At 43.8% G+C, this 19112-nt stretch overlaps 1 protein-coding gene across 1 annotated transcript in view; it reads left to right on the top strand.

Moving 5' to 3' along the window:
• The window catches only part of ARFGEF1 (ARF guanine nucleotide exchange factor 1), a 298382-nt gene that overhangs the window by 130263 nt on the left and 149007 nt on the right, over positions 1–19112 (top strand). Inside the window, exons 10-12 of the mRNA XM_075353189.1 lie at positions 14369–14603; positions 17988–18087; positions 18190–18329. Of these exons, the coding sequence (XP_075209304.1) occupies positions 14369–14603; positions 17988–18087; positions 18190–18329 (475 nt within the window). The remainder of the gene's footprint in view (positions 1–14368; positions 14604–17987; positions 18088–18189; positions 18330–19112) is intronic.

Below are 19112 nucleotides of genomic sequence, written 5' to 3'. Positions count from 1 at the left end.
AAAATGAAAACTCAAACTTTGCTGGGGAAGCAAAGTCATGCAGTTTTGAGGCCAAAAACGCACTCGAAAAATGCGCAACAACGCACTGTGTGCGCATAGCCTATCACTGTTATTGCTGAGCTGAAAATTTTCTGTTCGGAATAGATAAAGGTTTATTTTTTTTGCTCACAAAATATTGCTAACTTGTCCTTAGAAGTCATCAATATTTGTTAGGTGGGTGTCTGACACTTTGCACCCCCAACCATCCACTTTCAGTTGTTCTGCAGTACCCTGCAGCGACACCTACACGCTGAATGGATGGGTCAGCAATTTCTTGTGACTTGATGACACCTTTAACCCCTTCACAACTGGCCGATTTGGCGCTTTCCGGATTTTTGTTTCGCCACCCATTTCTGAAAGCAGTAACTTTTTTATTTTTCTGTCAATATAGGCATGTGAGGGCTTGTTTTTTTTATTTTGCAGAACAAGTTGTACTTTTAAATGAAACCATGAGTTTTACCATATAATGTACTGGAAAACTGCAAAACAAATTCCAAATGCGGAAAATTGCAAAAAAAGTGCGATTGCATAAGATATTTTATTCACTGTGTTCACTAACAGTGATATTTTGGTGTGATGCCTCAGTTCGGTGCGAGTTTGTAGACACCAAACCTGTATAGGTTTACCTCTTATCTAAGAGGTTAAAAAAAAAATATCAGAAGTTTGTCGAAAAAAGTGGCACATGTTTTATGCCATTTTCCGCGACCCATAGCGTTCTCATTTTTCGGGATGTATAGCTCAGTGACGGCTTATTTTTTTGTGTGCTACCATGACAACCATTGGATCCACGAGATCATGTAACGTGACTTCCGGAGGTGGGCGGTGAGTAAACCTTTACCTCGATCGCCATTAAAATGGCGCTGTCACATTTTGAAAGTACCATTTAAGGGGTTAACAGGTACGGGGGATAACGATTCCACTCATGCCTGCAAGGCACACGTGTCAGCTGTAAAAATCAGCGGACATGTGCACGGATCACCCTAACTGCCTGCGGCAGCTGGTGGGCATTAACACTATGACTGCTAGGATGTAAATTTACTGCCCGCGGTCGTTAAGGGGTCAAAACATTGAATCCCAGGTACCCTGTTTTTCCAATAATAAGCCCTAGCTTGATTTTAGGGGATTTTTGAAGTAGGCTTTAAATATAAGCCCTAGTTAGTCAGTGCCTCCACCACTAGGTTATACCACTTACATCATGGAGACATAACCTAACGCTGGAGGCACTGGAATAGGCATAATGTAGGTCCCAAATTGTCCTTCAACTTCGTCCCACCATGGCAGGGTAAAATCTGCTCACCCGCTCAGTCCTGCCTCCTGAGTGTTGTCCCCTCGTTCCCGTCTCCTGGCCGCTACTGCGCTATAATGTTTGCTTGGCTGCTGCTCCGAGTCCTGCCTCCCATATGCTGCCTCCTGGGTCCCACACCTTGGCCGCTACTGCACTATGGTGTGGGCTTGGCTTTTGCCCCAGGGTCCCAGCCGGCCGTGCTCGCTCCCACAGAAGCAACCACGTGTGACATCACAACCACCATTCCTACGTCCCTCTCCAGACTCCCGCTCTTCTGCCTCCTCCCGGCCGCATAAAGAAGAGTACCACTGCCCCACAGTGTTTTTAGAGTTGCCAGTAAGTGTCACCATAAGCAACATTGACACTGCAACAGCAACTGTGAATGTAAGTTAGGGTTAAGGTTACTAACCCTAAAGCTGGCCATACACCTTCAAGGTAAATTGAAGCATAAATGTGAGATTGTTGTTCATGGAAAAGAAAAAAAAAAAAAGCCCTCTCCCCAAAAATAAGCCCCTAGCTCTTTTTTTTGTAAAGGAAAATAATATAAGACTGTCTTATTTTTGGAAAAACACGGTAGTATTGGAATCACTAACCTTAATAATAATAATAATAATAATAATAATTAATAATTATAATCTCATGCTGCAGCCATAAAACTATAGGAAATGTAAGTTCTCTACTAGGCCTGTAAGCAACGAAGATATTCTAGGACGCCAGCTTCTGCTGCATAAAAAAAACGCAGCCTCTATGATATGTACAAAAACAGCATTTATAGGGAACCACCTCTAATAACATTATATAAAAAATCTAATATTGTGTTAATATATAATTTGACATTTCAAAGGTTTGTTTGTTTTAAATATTTTTTTATTTTAAATAATGCACTCACCTTTAATTTTCCGCAACCATTCTGCTCTTTTATCAGAAATTTGTAAAAGGGCAGATTCCGAAAACAGTGTATGTATTAGGCTAGGTTCACACTTCCGTTGTTTTGCATCAGTCACATGCATTGCTTGACGCATGTCACTGATGCGTTGTACAACAGATGACAAAGAATAGAATTCCTTGTCGGACTCCGTTGTGTGCAGGGGGCGGAGTGCGAGGTGGGTGGAGCCGAGCAGGGCCGTGGCGCTGAGGACGTCAGTGCCACGGTCTGCATGGCTGGGGACAGGTGAGTGCGTGTGTGTGTATACATGCGGAGTGCGGGAGGGGGCGGAGCCGAGCGGGGAAGTGTCGGGCTTCCTGCACACGTAGCCAGGTTAAATATCGGGTAAAAACTAAGCAAAGCACTTTGTTTGGTTACTCGATATTTACCTTGGTTACCAGCGTACACCGCTTAGCGCTGTCTCCTTGCACACGTAACCAGGGTAAATATCGGGTAACTAGGCAAAGCACATTGCTTGGTAACCCGATGTGTACCCTGGTTACGTGTGCAGGGAGCCAGAGAGAGCATGTGCAGCGAAATCCTACGGATTGCGCTGCTCAAAAAACGTTACAAGCTGCGTTCCTTCTGCCCCGCGGTCAATCGTTCCACGACTGATCAGTCGGGCGGAGGGTGCAACGCAGCATCATCAGTCACAATCCGCTGCTCATACAAGTCTATGGGAACAACAGAATCCGCCAAACGGATTCCGTTGTTTACCAGAGCAGCGGATTGTGACTGATACAATTTAACGGAAGTGTGAACCTCTCCGCACATCATGTCACCCATCCAGCGTATAAGCGCTAGCAGAAGGTTAAACGTCCCACACTGCTGTAACTTAATCACTTTAATATTAGAGATGATACTTGTCCTCTCTGATCCTCCAGAAATCAGAGCCCCCCCCATTTAACAATTGTTTTTGAGTTCCCCTATTAAGCACATAGATGTCAGAAGAGCCCCCCGTTACATACGTCCTCGCTCGGCAGCATCACCTCTATATTGCAGTTCCCTTTTCCCGGCAGCGCAGACTGTTTTGATTGACAGACTGTGATGTAGTAAAATACCAGCTATTGTGCCGCCTTTTATTATAGCGTATATGGTGATTGCAGATAACTCATTGTTAGGCGGCGCTCCAGGCTGTGGCGTAAATAATAGGATTCAGTGATTGCCGGGTTACGGCTCACACCTGAGATAGGAAACCATTGTAATCATAACTTAGCAACCGCGATGGTCTTTTATCTTGTGGAAATGTATTTAATCAACTAGAGGAATGTTAATGCATCTTTTATCATTAGCCTTGAAGAGCCGGATTGTGTGTATAAACTTCTGCAAGCAGCTGCCACCTACATCAGAATATTTATTCTTTTGCTTTTTTTTCCTCAGCTATAATAGCATCCAAATGTAACTACATTATAATTTGTTTTTTGATCCATTTACGCCTCATTTTTTTCCATCCTCTGTGGTGTATATGTATGGAATATATCCCGATGTGCACTCTATAACCTTATGCTGGCCACTGAATCTACAATTAGGCTATGTTCGCACAGGGCTTTTTTGGCAAGTTTTTTTTTTTTTTTTCCTGACCAAAACCTGATCTTTGTGGCACGAAATCTCCTTTGTCATCTGCCTTTTTCATGTATTTTTTAGTGGCATTTTTGCTGCAGATTTGGTGTGGATTTGCTGCTTTTTTTTAACAAAATAGGTTGTGTGGCTATTTTCACACAGGGCTTTTTTGGTAAGTTTTTGCTGCGTTTTTTAGCTGCAGATTTGCTTTGGTTTTATGCAAATCCATGCTAAGAATGAGCATGTCAATTGTTTGCTGCAGATTTGCTGCATTTTTTCATTGATACAACCCATTTTGTAGAAAAAAAGCAGCAAATCTGCACTAAATCTGCAGCAAAAACGCCACTAAAAACGCAGATTGACTCAAAGGAGATTTCCTGCCACAAGATCAGGTTTTGGTCAGGTAAAAAACTTACCAAAAAAGCCCTGTGTGAACATAGCCGATCACTGAAAACAGCAGAGCAAATCTGCAGCAAATAATTGACATGCTCATTCTTTAAAAACCTGACCAAAAACGCAGGTATTTGACAAAACCATCAGGAAAAAACCTGATGTGTTTGTGTGCGTGTGCGTGCGCGCGCATGAGATTTCAAAAATCTCATAGACTTTGCTGGTACTGTAAAAAGCAACTTTTTATGAGAATGGATTTACATAAAACCAAGGCAAATCTGCAACTAAAAAACGCTTCAAAAACTTACCAATAAAGCCCTGTGTGAACATACCCTTAAAGGGACTTTGACAGCAGATTTCTGCTATGTAACTTGAAGATAGCATGCTGTAAGTGTTAAAACAGAGACTTCATCCCTGCATCTGTTATCTCAGTCTTTTTTTTTATTTATTTATTTATTTATTTACCTGCAATGTTAGTTTAAGACTATTATCTTAATCATTAGTGGGTCTCAGCAGCTTTGAGTTGTAGTCAAACTCTGACCCAATCTGTGATTAGCAGCTTCTATTTATGGAAATGTGCACTGGAAGCCTGGTGTGAGCAGGGGCAGCTCTCTTATCACTGCTGCATGCAAAATCTAATATCTTTCACTGTGTCAGAATGGCTGCACCCAGTAATCTAAGTGATAGATCATTGGACTCAGGGCCACTTCGTTTACATTTTACTGCTTTCAGATAAGTAGCAAAAACCTGCTGACAAATTCCCTTTAAAGGGAAATTCCCATCTCCAGGACCCTATCCCAATATGTAATAGGTGTAATAATAATAAAATTTGCAAGTACCTCCAATTAGAACTGTAGTATAGGTCTCCTGATCTAGCCATGTCTCTTACCTTATGTGCAGGCCATTACAGCTTAGGTATCACAACAATTAGAGACCGGCCTCTCAGACATTAACTACAGCCAGGGAGTAAAAATCTCCTGCATCCAGCACTTATTGACTCATATAAGAGTTTGTTACAGCCGTTTTGTGTCAAGTTGGGCCTAATGAAGAAGTTTGTAAATGCAATTGATAACAGTGCAAAAGTCATTCAAGTATCTCACTCACATATTGTACAAAGCAGCATTACTGCATTAGGGGCGGGAATAGATGACAAGATCCGACCCACATATGCCCTTCCTATTGCACCTGTCAATCAAATAGCAGCGCATTGCTGGAACTTTACTTGCACATTTTTTCTGAAATAAAACATCCAATCTGTGAACAAAAGGTATGCCTAGATCCAGCATCCTAGCGCCAGTATATTACTCGCGTTACATTATATATGAAAATCCTGCTGGTTGGTTCCCTTTAAGCCTGCATGTAAAGGTGCCATAAGCAGTTACAACCTTCTCTGGATGTTGTAAATTAGATCCAATCAGCAAATTTAAGCAACATATTCATTCTCAGCACAACAAATTTAGCTGAGATCAACTGTTTCCAACTAATTTAGCTGTAGGACGGTGTAATCCTTATTCACACGGGACTCATCCCCTGAAGAAAGCACGCTGAAACGCGCGTCGGGATATTTGCGGCATACTGAACAACCCTGACCATCTCCAAGGTATATTGATCTTAGCAATACATTTTGCAGTTTATTAGCACCTTCTCACATTAGCTATTTTCATTCTATGCCTTTTTTACCATAATTATATAGCGATATTTATAATGATAAAGCACTTTGCACTTTATGCATCATTTTTCTCACAAAGCTATTAATTTATGGTAATATGTACGATTTGGTCTTAACACTATAGAGTTGTAACTTTTAGTTTTACCGCTGCTGCTCTAACATGGGTATTTGATCCTGTCCTTTTATACTAGTATTTATGAATATGTATTTGTTATATTTTTAACTAAGATTTCTGAATAAAAATTTAATTTCAAAGATAAAAAGACACCTATTCCTTTTTAAGGTATTTTTCGATCTATATTACAATTTAAGGTGGATTTGTACGGAATATTTTGATTAACCTTCTCTGGATGTTGTAAATTAGATCCAATCAGCAAATTTAAGCAACATATTCATTCTCAGCATAACACATTTAGCTGAGATCAACTGTTTCCAACTAATTTAGCTGTAGGACGGTGTAATCCTTATTCACAGGGGACTCTTCAGATCACTGGTTCTGGGGGTTGCTGGAGGTCCCTGCAGTCAGACCACCAACGATCGGGACGTTATCCACTATCCCATGTATGGGGTATAACTTTTAAGCTTGAGAATACTCCTTTAACAGAGGTTTAGGCTAAATGGCTGCCTAATATTTATAGAAAAAAAAAATACATATACAGTCAGAATATTAAAAGCTTTTTAGGAAAAACGTATACTGAAGTATGTGGTTATAATTGTTAAGAATACTATGAGTGGTAAGATAAATGCACTATAATAATACATAAAGGTTTTAGCATTGGAAAATCCAGAACCATTACATAGGAATAATCTCCTGGGTAGAACTGAATGTATTATACCAGTGCCGCGTGTTAGGAAGTCATTTGCAATCTGCTGTGATAAACACCTTTTACATATCTGAATCGCTTCACACTTTAACTCGCCCAAGGATTGTTCTTTGCTGAATAAATATTTCACAAAATGCCGTATAATGCCGCTTTTTGATGATTTTCTTCTCTGAAAAAAAGTAGATCAGGAGAGAGTAACAAGCATGTAATAGTTCACAATTCAATTGTCTGAAATATTGCCAGGTTTATAAAAAGTGCAGGTCATCAGGAAAACACTAGATAGGGCAACCTACAGTATGGTCTGTGCCTTGTTGCATTACAGAGAGATTAAAGGAATTTTTCACTAATAATGTGACCTCCTTTCATTTGTCCTAACTCTTTCTAACTAACACTTTTCTCATATACTTCTGCTACGTACCCTGCTCTTGTAGGCTGATCTCTCTGCGATGTTTATATTCCTCTATTGATTTCGTAGCATTCATCCTTCCAGTTTGGAAACCAGAATTGGACCAACTGGGCAGGAGAAATCACTGGTGGGGCGGGGCTGCCTCTCTGTGAGTGAAAGTCTGGCCAGATCACACTTCACTCTCCTCTCAGCCTGCTTTACAGTGCAGTGACTTGATGTGACAAGCGCTGCGATACGCCAGTCATTAGATAGTATATCACATCGCACGATCTGCACATCGTAGGGCCTGTCACATTAAAGCATTGCACTGTAAAGCAGACCGAGAAGAGAGTGAAGTGTGATCTGGGCATGCGTGCCCTGACTGCTGACACTCACAGAGAGGCAGCCCAGTCCCCATCATTGACATGCCCTACTCAGTTGGTCCAATTCTGGTCTGCAGCCAAAAGGGTTAAAGCTAAAAAAAAAAGAAAAAAAAAAAAAGGTATTTACAAGTCTGTTAGATCAAGTTTACAGGATCAGGATAGATAGCAGAACTACAGTATATTAGGAAAGTGTTAGTTAGGAATAGTTAGGATAAACGAAAGGGGTTCACATTAGTAGGGGAATACCTCTTCAAAGCAGATTTGTTAAGTTTCCACTATACATATTTCATACCTTGTGGTTAATTAGACCTAGTCTGCCTGATAGTGCTAGTGTACCTAACATGAGAATTCATGTCAGAATAGCAAAATAATCCTGATGTTAATGTGGCGCCCGTGACCCGGTCAGGCACCACTGAGTACTGCACCCATGCTGGGACAGTATTTCCAGGTAATCCTAAAGGCCAGAATGAGGTGTGTACGCACAGACACATAGCAACCAGGTCTCCCACACCTTTAGAGGGGACGCTTGTGTAGTCTCCAGAGGGGGGCTAGCCTTCAATTCTTTTCAAGGGGTGTAGCGGAGGGGCTGTGAGCTAAAGTGCAGAGGTTGAAAGGAAAGGAGTGGAGCGAGCCAGTCTGGTAGTGGTGAGCGGCGGTTACTAAGGGAGACGCGCATGGCCACTAGTCAGACACTGCGCAGTGTAGTGACAGTTGGCGGAGAACGGTCACCGGGTAGTCAGAAGAAGAGGTGCTCCTGGTGACTAGGCACGTATGGGGTACAGGTCCCTAGAGCAGACTCTAGTTTAACTATCTGCTAATCCTGCTGGTGAGGGGAACTACAAGTACCTCACCAACCACACAGAGTCCGAGCCTCAGCAGCAACGCAGGGACCCATAAGGAGATAGAGCTTGAAGCCATCTCACCTGGTCCACGCTGCTGGCAAACCGTCCAAAAAGGGGAGAAAAAGCAGTTGTGACTCCCTGGATAGACCCCCATGGTACTTCAAGTCAGGGGGTTATCCGAACACAGAAGTGCTAGGAAGGCGAGCTAACTGGTCACCCTCAGACTGGTCCGAAGGAGCTCCTGGTCCTACCTGGTTCATCACAGCAACGCCCGGGTCAGCTCACCGCAACATCTGTGAGTTAAAATCAGTTAAATGACTTTTGGACTCTGAGTTATTCTGGGACCCGTTATTCTACACACCCGAGCCCCTGGGGTCTTCCTCACTCACGGGAGGCCACACCATCTGACTGCAGACCCCATCAGCCCCAGACGCTCATAAAATCTGCAGTGGCAGTCATCCATATCCCTGACCGCAAGCCGTGAGTGGCGTCACAACACGTACAAAATCTGACGTACCTGTTTGCCATATTAAAGAAGACCCTGTGGTGTCCCTGAAGCTGGATCGATGTCCCTGGGGCGACACATTAAGATAAGCATTTAATGCATCTAGTTAAAACTGGACTCCTAAGGCTATGTGCCCACGCTGCGGAAAATGCGCGGATTTTGCCACGGATTTCTCGCGGAAAAGCCGTGGATTTTCCAGAAATCTGCAGCACAGCTACTCCCCAGCCATTTCTATGGCATTTGGGAAATGCTGTGCCCACGCTGCGGATTTTTACACAGCGGAAATCGTGCGGATTTTCGTGCGGAAAAATCTGCAGCATGTCAATTATTGTTGCGGATTTCTCCGCAGGGTCCTATATACTTACCTGCCTTGATAGAGACCTGAGTCACTTTCTCCGTCCGGTGTAGCGGCAGCGGCAGCAGCAGCAGCGCGGTGGATCCAGCCAGGTACAGGAAGGAAGAGGTGGGCGGGGCCTGCACGAGCTCCGGTCATGTGACAGCAGGAGCTAGTTCAGGCCCGCCCACCTCCAGCACAGTGAACCAGACGCTACCTGACAGTGACCCGGCTGCCGGAAAGCGAGGTGCTACATGATGGAGGTAAGTATGAGCACCCCGATCACTGCAGCACTTGTTCTGCATTGAGGATGCAGTGCCGAAGCCATGGTACTGTATCCTCAATGTAGAATGCCCGCACCATATCCGCACGACATTCCGCTGTATATCCGCAGCATTGAAACAGAGAAAGTTCTGTTGCGGATTTCTGGGAGCACCTGCGGAATGTCTTGCGGATATATCCGCAGGACAATGTCCCCGTGGGCACATAGCCTAAAATGCTCATTTTAGTGTCAGGCAGGAAAACCTTCAAAAGAATGAATGAATTTTCAAATTGAGTTCCCCGGCCTCATCAACTGGGGATACCGAACATAAATGGGGTAAGTTTAAGGATATACTACTAGAGTCCTGTAAAAAACGTATACCCTCTGGTAATAAAATGTCCAGGAATAAAAAGAAACCACTATGGATAAATAAGATTGTACAAAGTATAATAAAACAAAAACAAAGGGCATTTAAAATCTTAAAGGCTGAGAATACAGAAATAGCATTTCAGAAGTATAAAGATATCAATAGGAAATGTAAAAAAGAAATCAAACAAGCAAAATTAGCTACTGAAACAAAAATCGCCAATGACATTAAAATAAATCCCAAAATCTTTTATAAATACATTAATGCCAAAAGGAAAACAAAGGATAGTATCGGCCCCTTAAAATATAATAACAAGTTAGTTATAGAGGACAAACAAAAGACTGAGATATTAAATAGGCATTTCTCATCTGTATTCACCAAGGAACTGACTGTACCAGGGATCATTCAAATAGTGAAAAATCAAAGTTCACCACCCGATATAATTAATTTAACACAAGATGAAGTACGCCTACGTCTGAGTAAATTAAACATTGACAAATCCCCAGGGCCAGAAGGCATTCATCCACGAATATTGAGGGAATTGAGCTCCATAATCGACAGACCGCTGTATCTCATCTTTTTAGACTCACTTGTAACAGGGTTGGTGCCTCAGGATTGGAGGATTGCTGATGTGGTACCGATATTTAAGAAAGGTAAGAGGGTAGATCCAGGCAACTACCGTCCAGTAAGCCTGACATCAGTAGTATGCAAAGTTTTTGAGGGCATTTTAAGGGATGACATGCAAAAATATATTGCAGAAAATAATATAACTGACAGACAGCATGGATTCATGAAAGATAAGTCGTGTCTAACCAACCTGTTGGGGTTCTATGAGGGGGTAAGTTCAAACCTGGATATTGGTAATGCAGCTGATGTGATTTATTTGGACTTTGCAAAGGCATTTGATACTGTACCACATAATAGCCTTATACTAAAGCTCCAGAAGCAAGGACTAGGGGACACAATATGCAACTGGGTAAGGAATTGGCTAAAAGATAGGAAACAAAGAGTAGTCATAAATGGTACATTCTCTAAATGGGCCATAGTCAGCAGTGGGGTGCCGCAGGGATCTGTGCTTGGACCGTTTCTTTTTAATCTCTTTATTAATGACCTTGTGGATGGGATTGATAGTAAAGTGTCAGTCTTTGCCGATGACTCCAAACTATGTAGGATATTAAAAACTGACCTGGATAGTACAATATTACAAAAAGATCTGGATAAGATGTCAGAATGGGCAGATACTTGGCAAATGAGATTTAATGTTGATAAATGTAAAGTAATGCACCTAGGACGGAGTAATCCTATAGCTGCGTATACATTAAATGGAAGTAAACTCGGGACTACAGAACAGGAGAAGGACTTGGGTATTCTCATTACAAATAAGCTGAGCAGCAGCACTCAATGTCAAGCAGCAGCTGCAAAAGCAAACAAGATTTTAGGGTGTATAAAAAGAGAGATTAGATCCCGTGATCCCAACGTATTGTTACCCCTCTATAAATCACTTGTAAGGCCACATCTGGAATACGGGATCCAGTTTTGGGCTCCACATTTTAAAAAGGACATTCAGAAGTTAGTCAGTTAGTTCAAAGGCGGGCAACTAGACTATACTACAAGGAATGGAAGGCCTCCCATATGATGACAGGTTGAAAAAGTTAGATATGTTTAGCTTAGAAAAAAGACATCTCAGAGGAGATCTCATTTATATGTATAAATACATGTGTGGTCAATATAAAGGACTGGCACATGACTTATTTCTTCCAAAGACAGTACTAAGGACTAGGGGGCACTCACTGCGAGTGGAAGAAAAGCGATTCCGACACCTAAATAGGAAAGGGTTCTTTACAGTTAGAGCGGTCAGACTGTGGAATGCCAACCACAAGAGGTAGTAATGACTGATACTATAACAGCTTTTAAAAAAGGGCTGGATGATTTCCTCAATACACACAACATTGTTGGTTATAAATGACTTAGTGACTAAATGTAGAACTGGTGGAGGAAGGTTGAACTAGATGGACCTAGGTCTTTTTTCAACCTAAGTAACTATGTAACTATGTAAGGTCTAAGAGCTATTCAGTAATGTGAGCAGCTTGTATTGTAAAGGGCAGTTACAGACCGTATGTGCGCACGTGTGCGAAATACATGCAGTTACGCTGCGCTTTGTAGCATAACTGCATGCGTCCTGCGTCCCCTGCACAGTCTATGGAGATTGTGCAGGGGCCGTGCGCACGTGGCGTCTTAGAGCGCAGCGCTTCGGCTACTGCCCGAAGCACTGCGTTCTAGAAGTGACATGTCCCTTCTTCCGTGCGCTTTGCCGGCAGCTCCTGCTCTGTCTATGGCAGGAGCTGCAGGCAGAGCGCATGGAATCTGCTTTTTTTTTTTACTTTACGGACGTTTTCTGCAGCGATTTGAAGCGCACATGTGCTCTTCAGATCGCTGCAGAAAATTCTGCAGTGACTGTACGCAAAGTGCGCACATAGCCTTACAGGGGTTGAACATTTAAAAAAAAATAAATAAATAAATAAATAAAAAAAAAATCTACGTAAATGTAAATTTTGTAACATTTACAGATCAGATTCCCTGATCTTCGGCTAGCCCCTCCAACCCTTTGCTCACTACATAATAATAATAATAATAATAATAATAATAATAATAATAATAGTAGTAGTAGTGATATAGCGGTATTGATTCCACAGCGCTTTACATACATTGACAACACTGTCCCCATTGGGGCTCACAATCTAGAGTCCCTATCTATATGTCTTTGGAGTGTGGGAGGAAACCGGAGTACCCGGAGGAAACCCACACAAACACGGGGAGAACATACAAACTCCTGCAGATAGTGTCCTTGTGGGATTTGAGCCCAGGACCCCAGCTCTGCAAGACTGCAGTGCTAACCACTGAGCCACCGTGCCACTTCTGGTCCTTTGTGTTTATATAGTAGTGATGCTGAGTGTAAAATGGGCTTGCTCACTACTCATTTCAATAGCTAGTCCAGCGCCCTTTTCTGCCTATGGTCCCAGCATTGGTTATGCCTGAAGAATAGCTAATATAGCATTCTCTGCAGCATGCCCAGATTTTTATTTATTTATTTATTTTATACAAAAAGCCTTTGGATAAGGTGCATACATCGAGACAGCCCTGAATGTACTGGTGCTGCGTTATTGCTCTGTACAACATGGATCTTACATAGTCTTGTGTATGAGACCCAATGTGATTTTAGAACATTATTGTTATTTATCAGTAATGAGTATGTTCCCTCTGAAAGCGATTGATGCTTTGCACAGCTCTCACCTTGTTATAAGGCCGTTTGCCCTTTTTGCAGCACTTTAGTTATCTGAGCACTTGGAAGCGCAGGGCCTGTTTCCAGCATATTTCTGATGATTCTTCATTTTTCTGATATGATCCATTGGATGTGCTGCATTTATTGGGTCTGTGCAGGGAAGATGTGCGCAGCACAATGGATTTGTTGCGGACAGCTGGGAAGCCGCAGAGCTGTGACTTTTCTCATTTGTATATAGAGATGTTGCTCTCCTTCTCCCACCTTACGTTGCATTCTGTGTAAACATTGGCGCTTTGGGGACCGCATAACCCAGGAACGGTAAAATTCAAGCAGAATAAGCCACAAATCCCAGTGAAATTTAGGATGTGACGTAATAATGCAGGAATGGTGCTTCATATCCATAATGCTTTGTATACTGTGTGCTTTATAGATACAGTGGAACCTCGCTTAACGAATAACCCACTTAACGAGAATTTCGCTTAAGAAGCAAAGCTTTCTGTAGATTTGTAACCCGGTTTATGAGAAAGCTTTGCTGTACGAGCAAAATCTTCACCGCACACACTTCCGGTTCCGTACATCCACCGCGCTCTGACCCGCTCTTGCAGTCCACACAAACACACACAAACACGCACGCACACACATACAGTATTATGCTCACCTTACCTTACGTTCCACCGCCGGCCTCATGGTTCTTGTAGTCCGCCGGCTCATTGCGACATCGTCGCGCCGAACTACAAGACCCAGGAGGCCGGCGATGGAACGGAAGGTAAGGTGAGCATAATATGTCTACCTTCAGTTCCATCGCCGGCCTCCTGGGTCCTGTAGTTCGCCACTCCAGGCTGTGCATCGGCAACCATAGCGACAAAGCAGAAAGTTCCGCTGTCAGGTGCTACTCAAAGGCAGCGCACTGGCCAATCAGAGGCAAGCGGCTCCTGCCTTTGACGTCAGCACTCTGGCAGCGGAAGTTCCTCCCTCGTCGTTATGGTAACCCGATACACAGCCCGTACCGGAGAACAGCAAGTCCCAGGAGACCGGCGATGAAACGGAAGGTAAGGTGAGCATAATGTGTGCTTGTGTGTGTTTGTGTGTGTTTGTGCGTGTGTGTAATGACACAATAGGGGACCTGAATGGGACATTTAACAAGTTGTGGAACGAATCTTCTGCATTGCAATGATTTCCTATGGGAAATCTTGCTTTGCTGAACGAGTAACTTGGTTAACAAGCACACTCCCAGAACGGATTGTTCTCGTTAACCAAGGTTCCACTGTATGAGTATGCAGAGTTTCTCAGGATATAACCGTGTTTTTCTTTTTCCTAGGTCTCATGAGTTGCGCTCTAAGGTTTTATCGCTGCAGCTGCTCTTGTCGATCCTGCAGAATGCCGGCCCCGTCTTCAAGACCAACGAGATGTTCATCAATGCGATCAAGCAGTACCTCTGCGTTGCACTCTCTAAAAACGGCGTCTCCTCCGTCCCTGAAGTCTTTGAGCTGTCTCTTTCTATCTTCTTGACGCTGTTATCAAACTTCAAATTACACTTAAAGATGCAGATTGAGGTATGGCTCACGTTATCGCTGATCAGTCAGTAAGCGCTGCCTTGCCTCGTACAGGGGATACAGAATTCATTTTGATACAGGATCTTTTTTTGCAAATAAATTCTTAAGAAAAATAAGTCCCATTGGACAGTGGTGGATGGGTATTGTGCATTCATACTGTAGTGTACATCAGCGGTATATTCCAAGGATTTCCTCACATAATTTGCCAATTGTTCCTAATATCTTTTAAAGAACAGCGGTATGTATTAACCCAATGTAGCCCAAAGAGACAAACCTGTTTGGTCTATTTTGTAGATCCATTTGACATATACTCTGAGCTTTTCTGGTCACATGCCGCAGTGCACTATAAGCAAGATGTGACTGTAGACTAATGCTTGGTTCACATTTAGCGACGCAGCAGCGATCACGACGGGCGACCTGACCTTATCAGGATCGCTGCTGCGTCGTTACATGGTCGCTGGTGAACTGTCAAACAGGCAGATCTCACCAGCGACCAGTGACCAGCCCCCAGCCAGCAGCGACAGGTGGAAGCGGTTCTGCGCTTGGTAACTAAGGTAAATATCGGATAGCCAAGGAAAGGGCTTCCCTTGGTTACCCGATGTTTACCTTGGTTACTGCTTACTGCAGGTTGCCAGAAGCTGGCTCCCTGCTCGCTTCAGTTCGTTGCTCTCTCATTGTCACACACAGCGATGTGTGCTTCACAGCGGGAGAGCAACGAGCAAAAAATGAAGCAGGACATTCAGCAACGAGCGGCGACCTCACAGCAGGGGCTCGTTGCTGGATGTCACACACAGCGACAGCGACGGGACGTCACTGCTACGTCACAGAAAATGGTGATGTAGCAGCGACGTCGTTGTCGCTGTGTGCGACACCCCCTTAAGGCCGGTACACATAGCGTTTAGCCGTGCAGTCAGTGACTCTGTTGGGGCTTATGTTCGGACGGCAGTAAGGGTCTGTGTGCACTGGGAAATTTAATTTTCTTAAGAAAAATCTGCACCCTTTGGCAGAATTCCGCACCGCGGCAAATACCACAGTAAAAATGCACCCGCGGTTTTGCCGCGGTTTTTCTGCAGGTTGTCCCTGTGTTTTTTTTTTTTTTTACCATTATCTATGGCAAAAATGCAGGTACCTGCGGAAAAGAAGTGAAATGCTACTTCCTTTTTTGCTGCAGAAATTCTGCAGAAAAACCTATAGGAAAAAAATGCAGTGTGTGCACAGCATTTTGGTTTTCCCATAGATTTTTCTGGGTAAGGACTGCAGAAAGGTTATGAACAAAAACCGCACCTTTTCTGCAGCAAAAACCGTGGCAAAACACGCAGTGTGCACGGGGCCTAAAATGGGATTCTGGTGCATGTGCCGATGAGGCCATTGACTCTAATGTTGCAGAAGGGGTTACAGTGTGCTCTGCCATTCAGCTGCATATTGCTGTCTGCCTCCTATAGGCATTTATGACAGAAAATGATGCACGACAGAGCACTGTGACTACTTCTGCATCATTTATAAGCAATGGCCCCCTCGGGGCATTTGCCTGATTCCCATTTTGCGGGAGTTCAGACATCAGCCCTGATGGAACCACTGAACGTGGAACTACTGAACGTGGAACCAAATGGTATGTGAACCCGTCATGCAACATTTGTTTCCCCCTCCCTCTGAATGAGGTGAGCCAGTGCCAGTGAGGTGACCCCTCCTGCTGCACCCCTCCTGCAAATACCAAGTGGGAAGCTGCAGTTACAACTTTCCTCGGTGCCTACTATGTATAATATATGTCACCAACTTTCAAGAAATTCAATCAGAAATAAAAAAACTAAAAATATCTACGTACTAGCGTCTGTAAGGCATCTGCTCTTCTTCTTTTTTTTTTTTTTTTTTTTTTAAGCCCGGGAATTTTTGAGCCGGTTCTTCCGTTGGTTCATTTCTGTATTACTATGATGTGATATGATCAGGCTGGGCACAGGAGAGCAGGAGAATCCCCTGGTGGGCTGATATACACTTGCATATAGACAAAGGATGCACCTCATCATTTATTTTATCCAGTATATTATATAGAAGCAGAGATGCATTTGTGAATGTTAGGCCACTTTCACACTTCAGTCTTTTTCCATCTGTCACAATCCGTTGCCTTGAGAAAATACGGTATACTGCAACATATTTTGCAGGATTCAGTTTTTTCCCTTTAGACTTGTATTACCGACAGTTTGCGACTGATTGCCTTACATAGCATCCGCGGCTCCACGGCTCATTTATGGAATGACTGACCGTCGAGCGGAAGGAACTGACACTAACATTTTTTGGAGCGTCAAAAAAACCCTCACTGCGCAGGGTTGCGTCGCAATCCGCCAAGAGGTATAATGGATGTCTGTGGTGCAGGATTCCGCTGTAATCCGTCAAGAGGTAGAATGGATGTCTGTGGTGCAGGATTCTGCCGTAATCCGTCAAGAGGTAGAATGGATATCTGTGGTGCAGGATTCTGCCGTAATCCGTCGCACGACGGAATCCAGTGCTGGATTCTGTTATTTGCTACTGAGCATGCCCAGTATGTACACAATCACATTGCAAGGCTCCAGATAGGCTTGATAGGAATAAGCCACACACAATTTTAGCTATAACAAACTACATCTCTATCTCTACAAACTCCCATATGGCCTATGAAAACACAGTAATAGGTCACCAAAATGTTTGGCACTCCCATTGGGCTGTCCCAAAAACAAACGGATCATGACGGATCCGTCGTAAAACGGACGCACAATGGGTGTAACGGATGCGACAGATCAGTTATTTCACAGGATTCCTGTGAATGGAATTCTGTGAAATAACTCATCCGTTGCGTCTGTTGACAGCTAAAAAACGACGGATCCATCGTTCCGTTGCAACGACTGACCTGACTGATTTGAAGCGACTGAAGTGTGAAAGTAGCCTAATATGTGCATGTAGTTGATCAGTGGGCCCCTAGAGTCCGTGTTACTGGTGGGCCCATGCTGCCCCATTCTGACTCGGGATTAGAGTTGAGCGGACTGTCAATAATCCGGGTCCGGCGGATCACCGGCGGGTTGAGAAAGAAGTCCGGATCCGATCCGGAATCCGGCCCCATATATGAGAGAGAGATTGAGAGAGATTGAGAGAGGGAGGTCGAGAGAGGGAGGTCGAGAGAGGGAGGTCGAGAGAGGGAGGTCGAGAGAGGGAGGTCGAGAGAGGGAGGTCGAGAGAAATCGATCCTGAACCCGCGTTCGTGTCGGACTCGGATCTGCTGCTCAAACCACGCGGATCCTGATTTGGCCGGTCCGAGTCCGCTCAACACTACTCGGGATATGATGGACGTTTGCATGTGAGTTAATATCTCCAGGTTACATTGTAGGGTTTCTAATTGTATCTTTTCTTCATGTTCAGGTTTTCTTCAAAGAAATCTTCCTTTATATTCTGGAAACATCAACTAGTTCATTTGATCACAAATGGATGGTTATCCAGACCCTGACAAGGATCTGTGCAGGTATATTCTCCTCTCGTGCTGCCCCATCCCTGTTGTCTTCCATAGTTGTGTACGGTACATGTATGGCTGGTGCTGATCCGCTCTCTACCTCGTCTCCTACAGACGCACAAAGCGTGGTGGATATTTACGTGAATTACGACTGTGACTTGAATGCAGCAAACATCTTTGAGAGATTGGTTAATGATCTCTCCAAGATTGCTCAAGGAAGAGGCAGTCAGGAACTTGGCATGTCAAATGTTCAGGTATGTAATTGCTAGTTAATATGTAATTTTCCCTGCACTTGACGTTTTTAGGCCAAACTCTTCAAATCTAAGGATTTCTGTTAATTTTCTAGTTATTTTCATCTTGGATGCCTGCAGAGCGTTTTCATGTAGGTTCTTAATTTATGGGGAGGTCAGTTACTAAATTATTTCTTGTGAATTGTATATTCCAGGGAAATATACACTGCAGAGAAAAATAAGTGTACCCATAGTCATTTATTGCACTTATTCCAATGGCTATAAGGTCACAATGAAAATAATTTGTATTTTATGATCAACACAGACACATTCTTAAAGTGCTCCCGATCTAGCCAGGTAAAGTTATTGTGAAAATGGCTAATAAGGTTATAATATAGTGAAAGAAGCTAAACACACGATACAAATCTGCTGCTTTAGTTCCAGTGCTTTCAGGGTAACCCCACTGCTCTGGTCGCAGTGATCCCGGGGTCATATTACTGCTCTGGTCGCAGTGATCCCAGGGTCAATATTAGTGCTCTGGTCCCAGGGATCTCTGGGTCATATCACTGCTCTGGTCCCAGGGATCTCTGGGTCTACTGCTGCTCTGGTCCCAATGATCCCGGGGTCATCCCACTGCTCTGGTCTCAATGATCCCTGGGTCATCCCACTGCTCTGGTCCCAATGATCCTGGGGTCTACCGCTGCTCTTGGCGCAATGATACGGGGTCTACCGCTTCTCTGCTCCGAATGATCCCGGGGTTCACCGCTGTTCTGGTCTCAATGATCCTCAGGTCCGCTGCTGCTCTGG

The sequence above is a fragment of the Anomaloglossus baeobatrachus genome, chromosome 6 (genome assembly GCF_048569485.1).
Source record: "Anomaloglossus baeobatrachus isolate aAnoBae1 chromosome 6, aAnoBae1.hap1, whole genome shotgun sequence".
NCBI classification, from domain to species: Eukaryota; Metazoa; Chordata; class Amphibia; order Anura; family Aromobatidae; genus Anomaloglossus; species Anomaloglossus baeobatrachus.
Note: the sequence above shows the minus strand (reverse complement) of the source record. Positions and strands in the feature narration are given on the sequence as shown.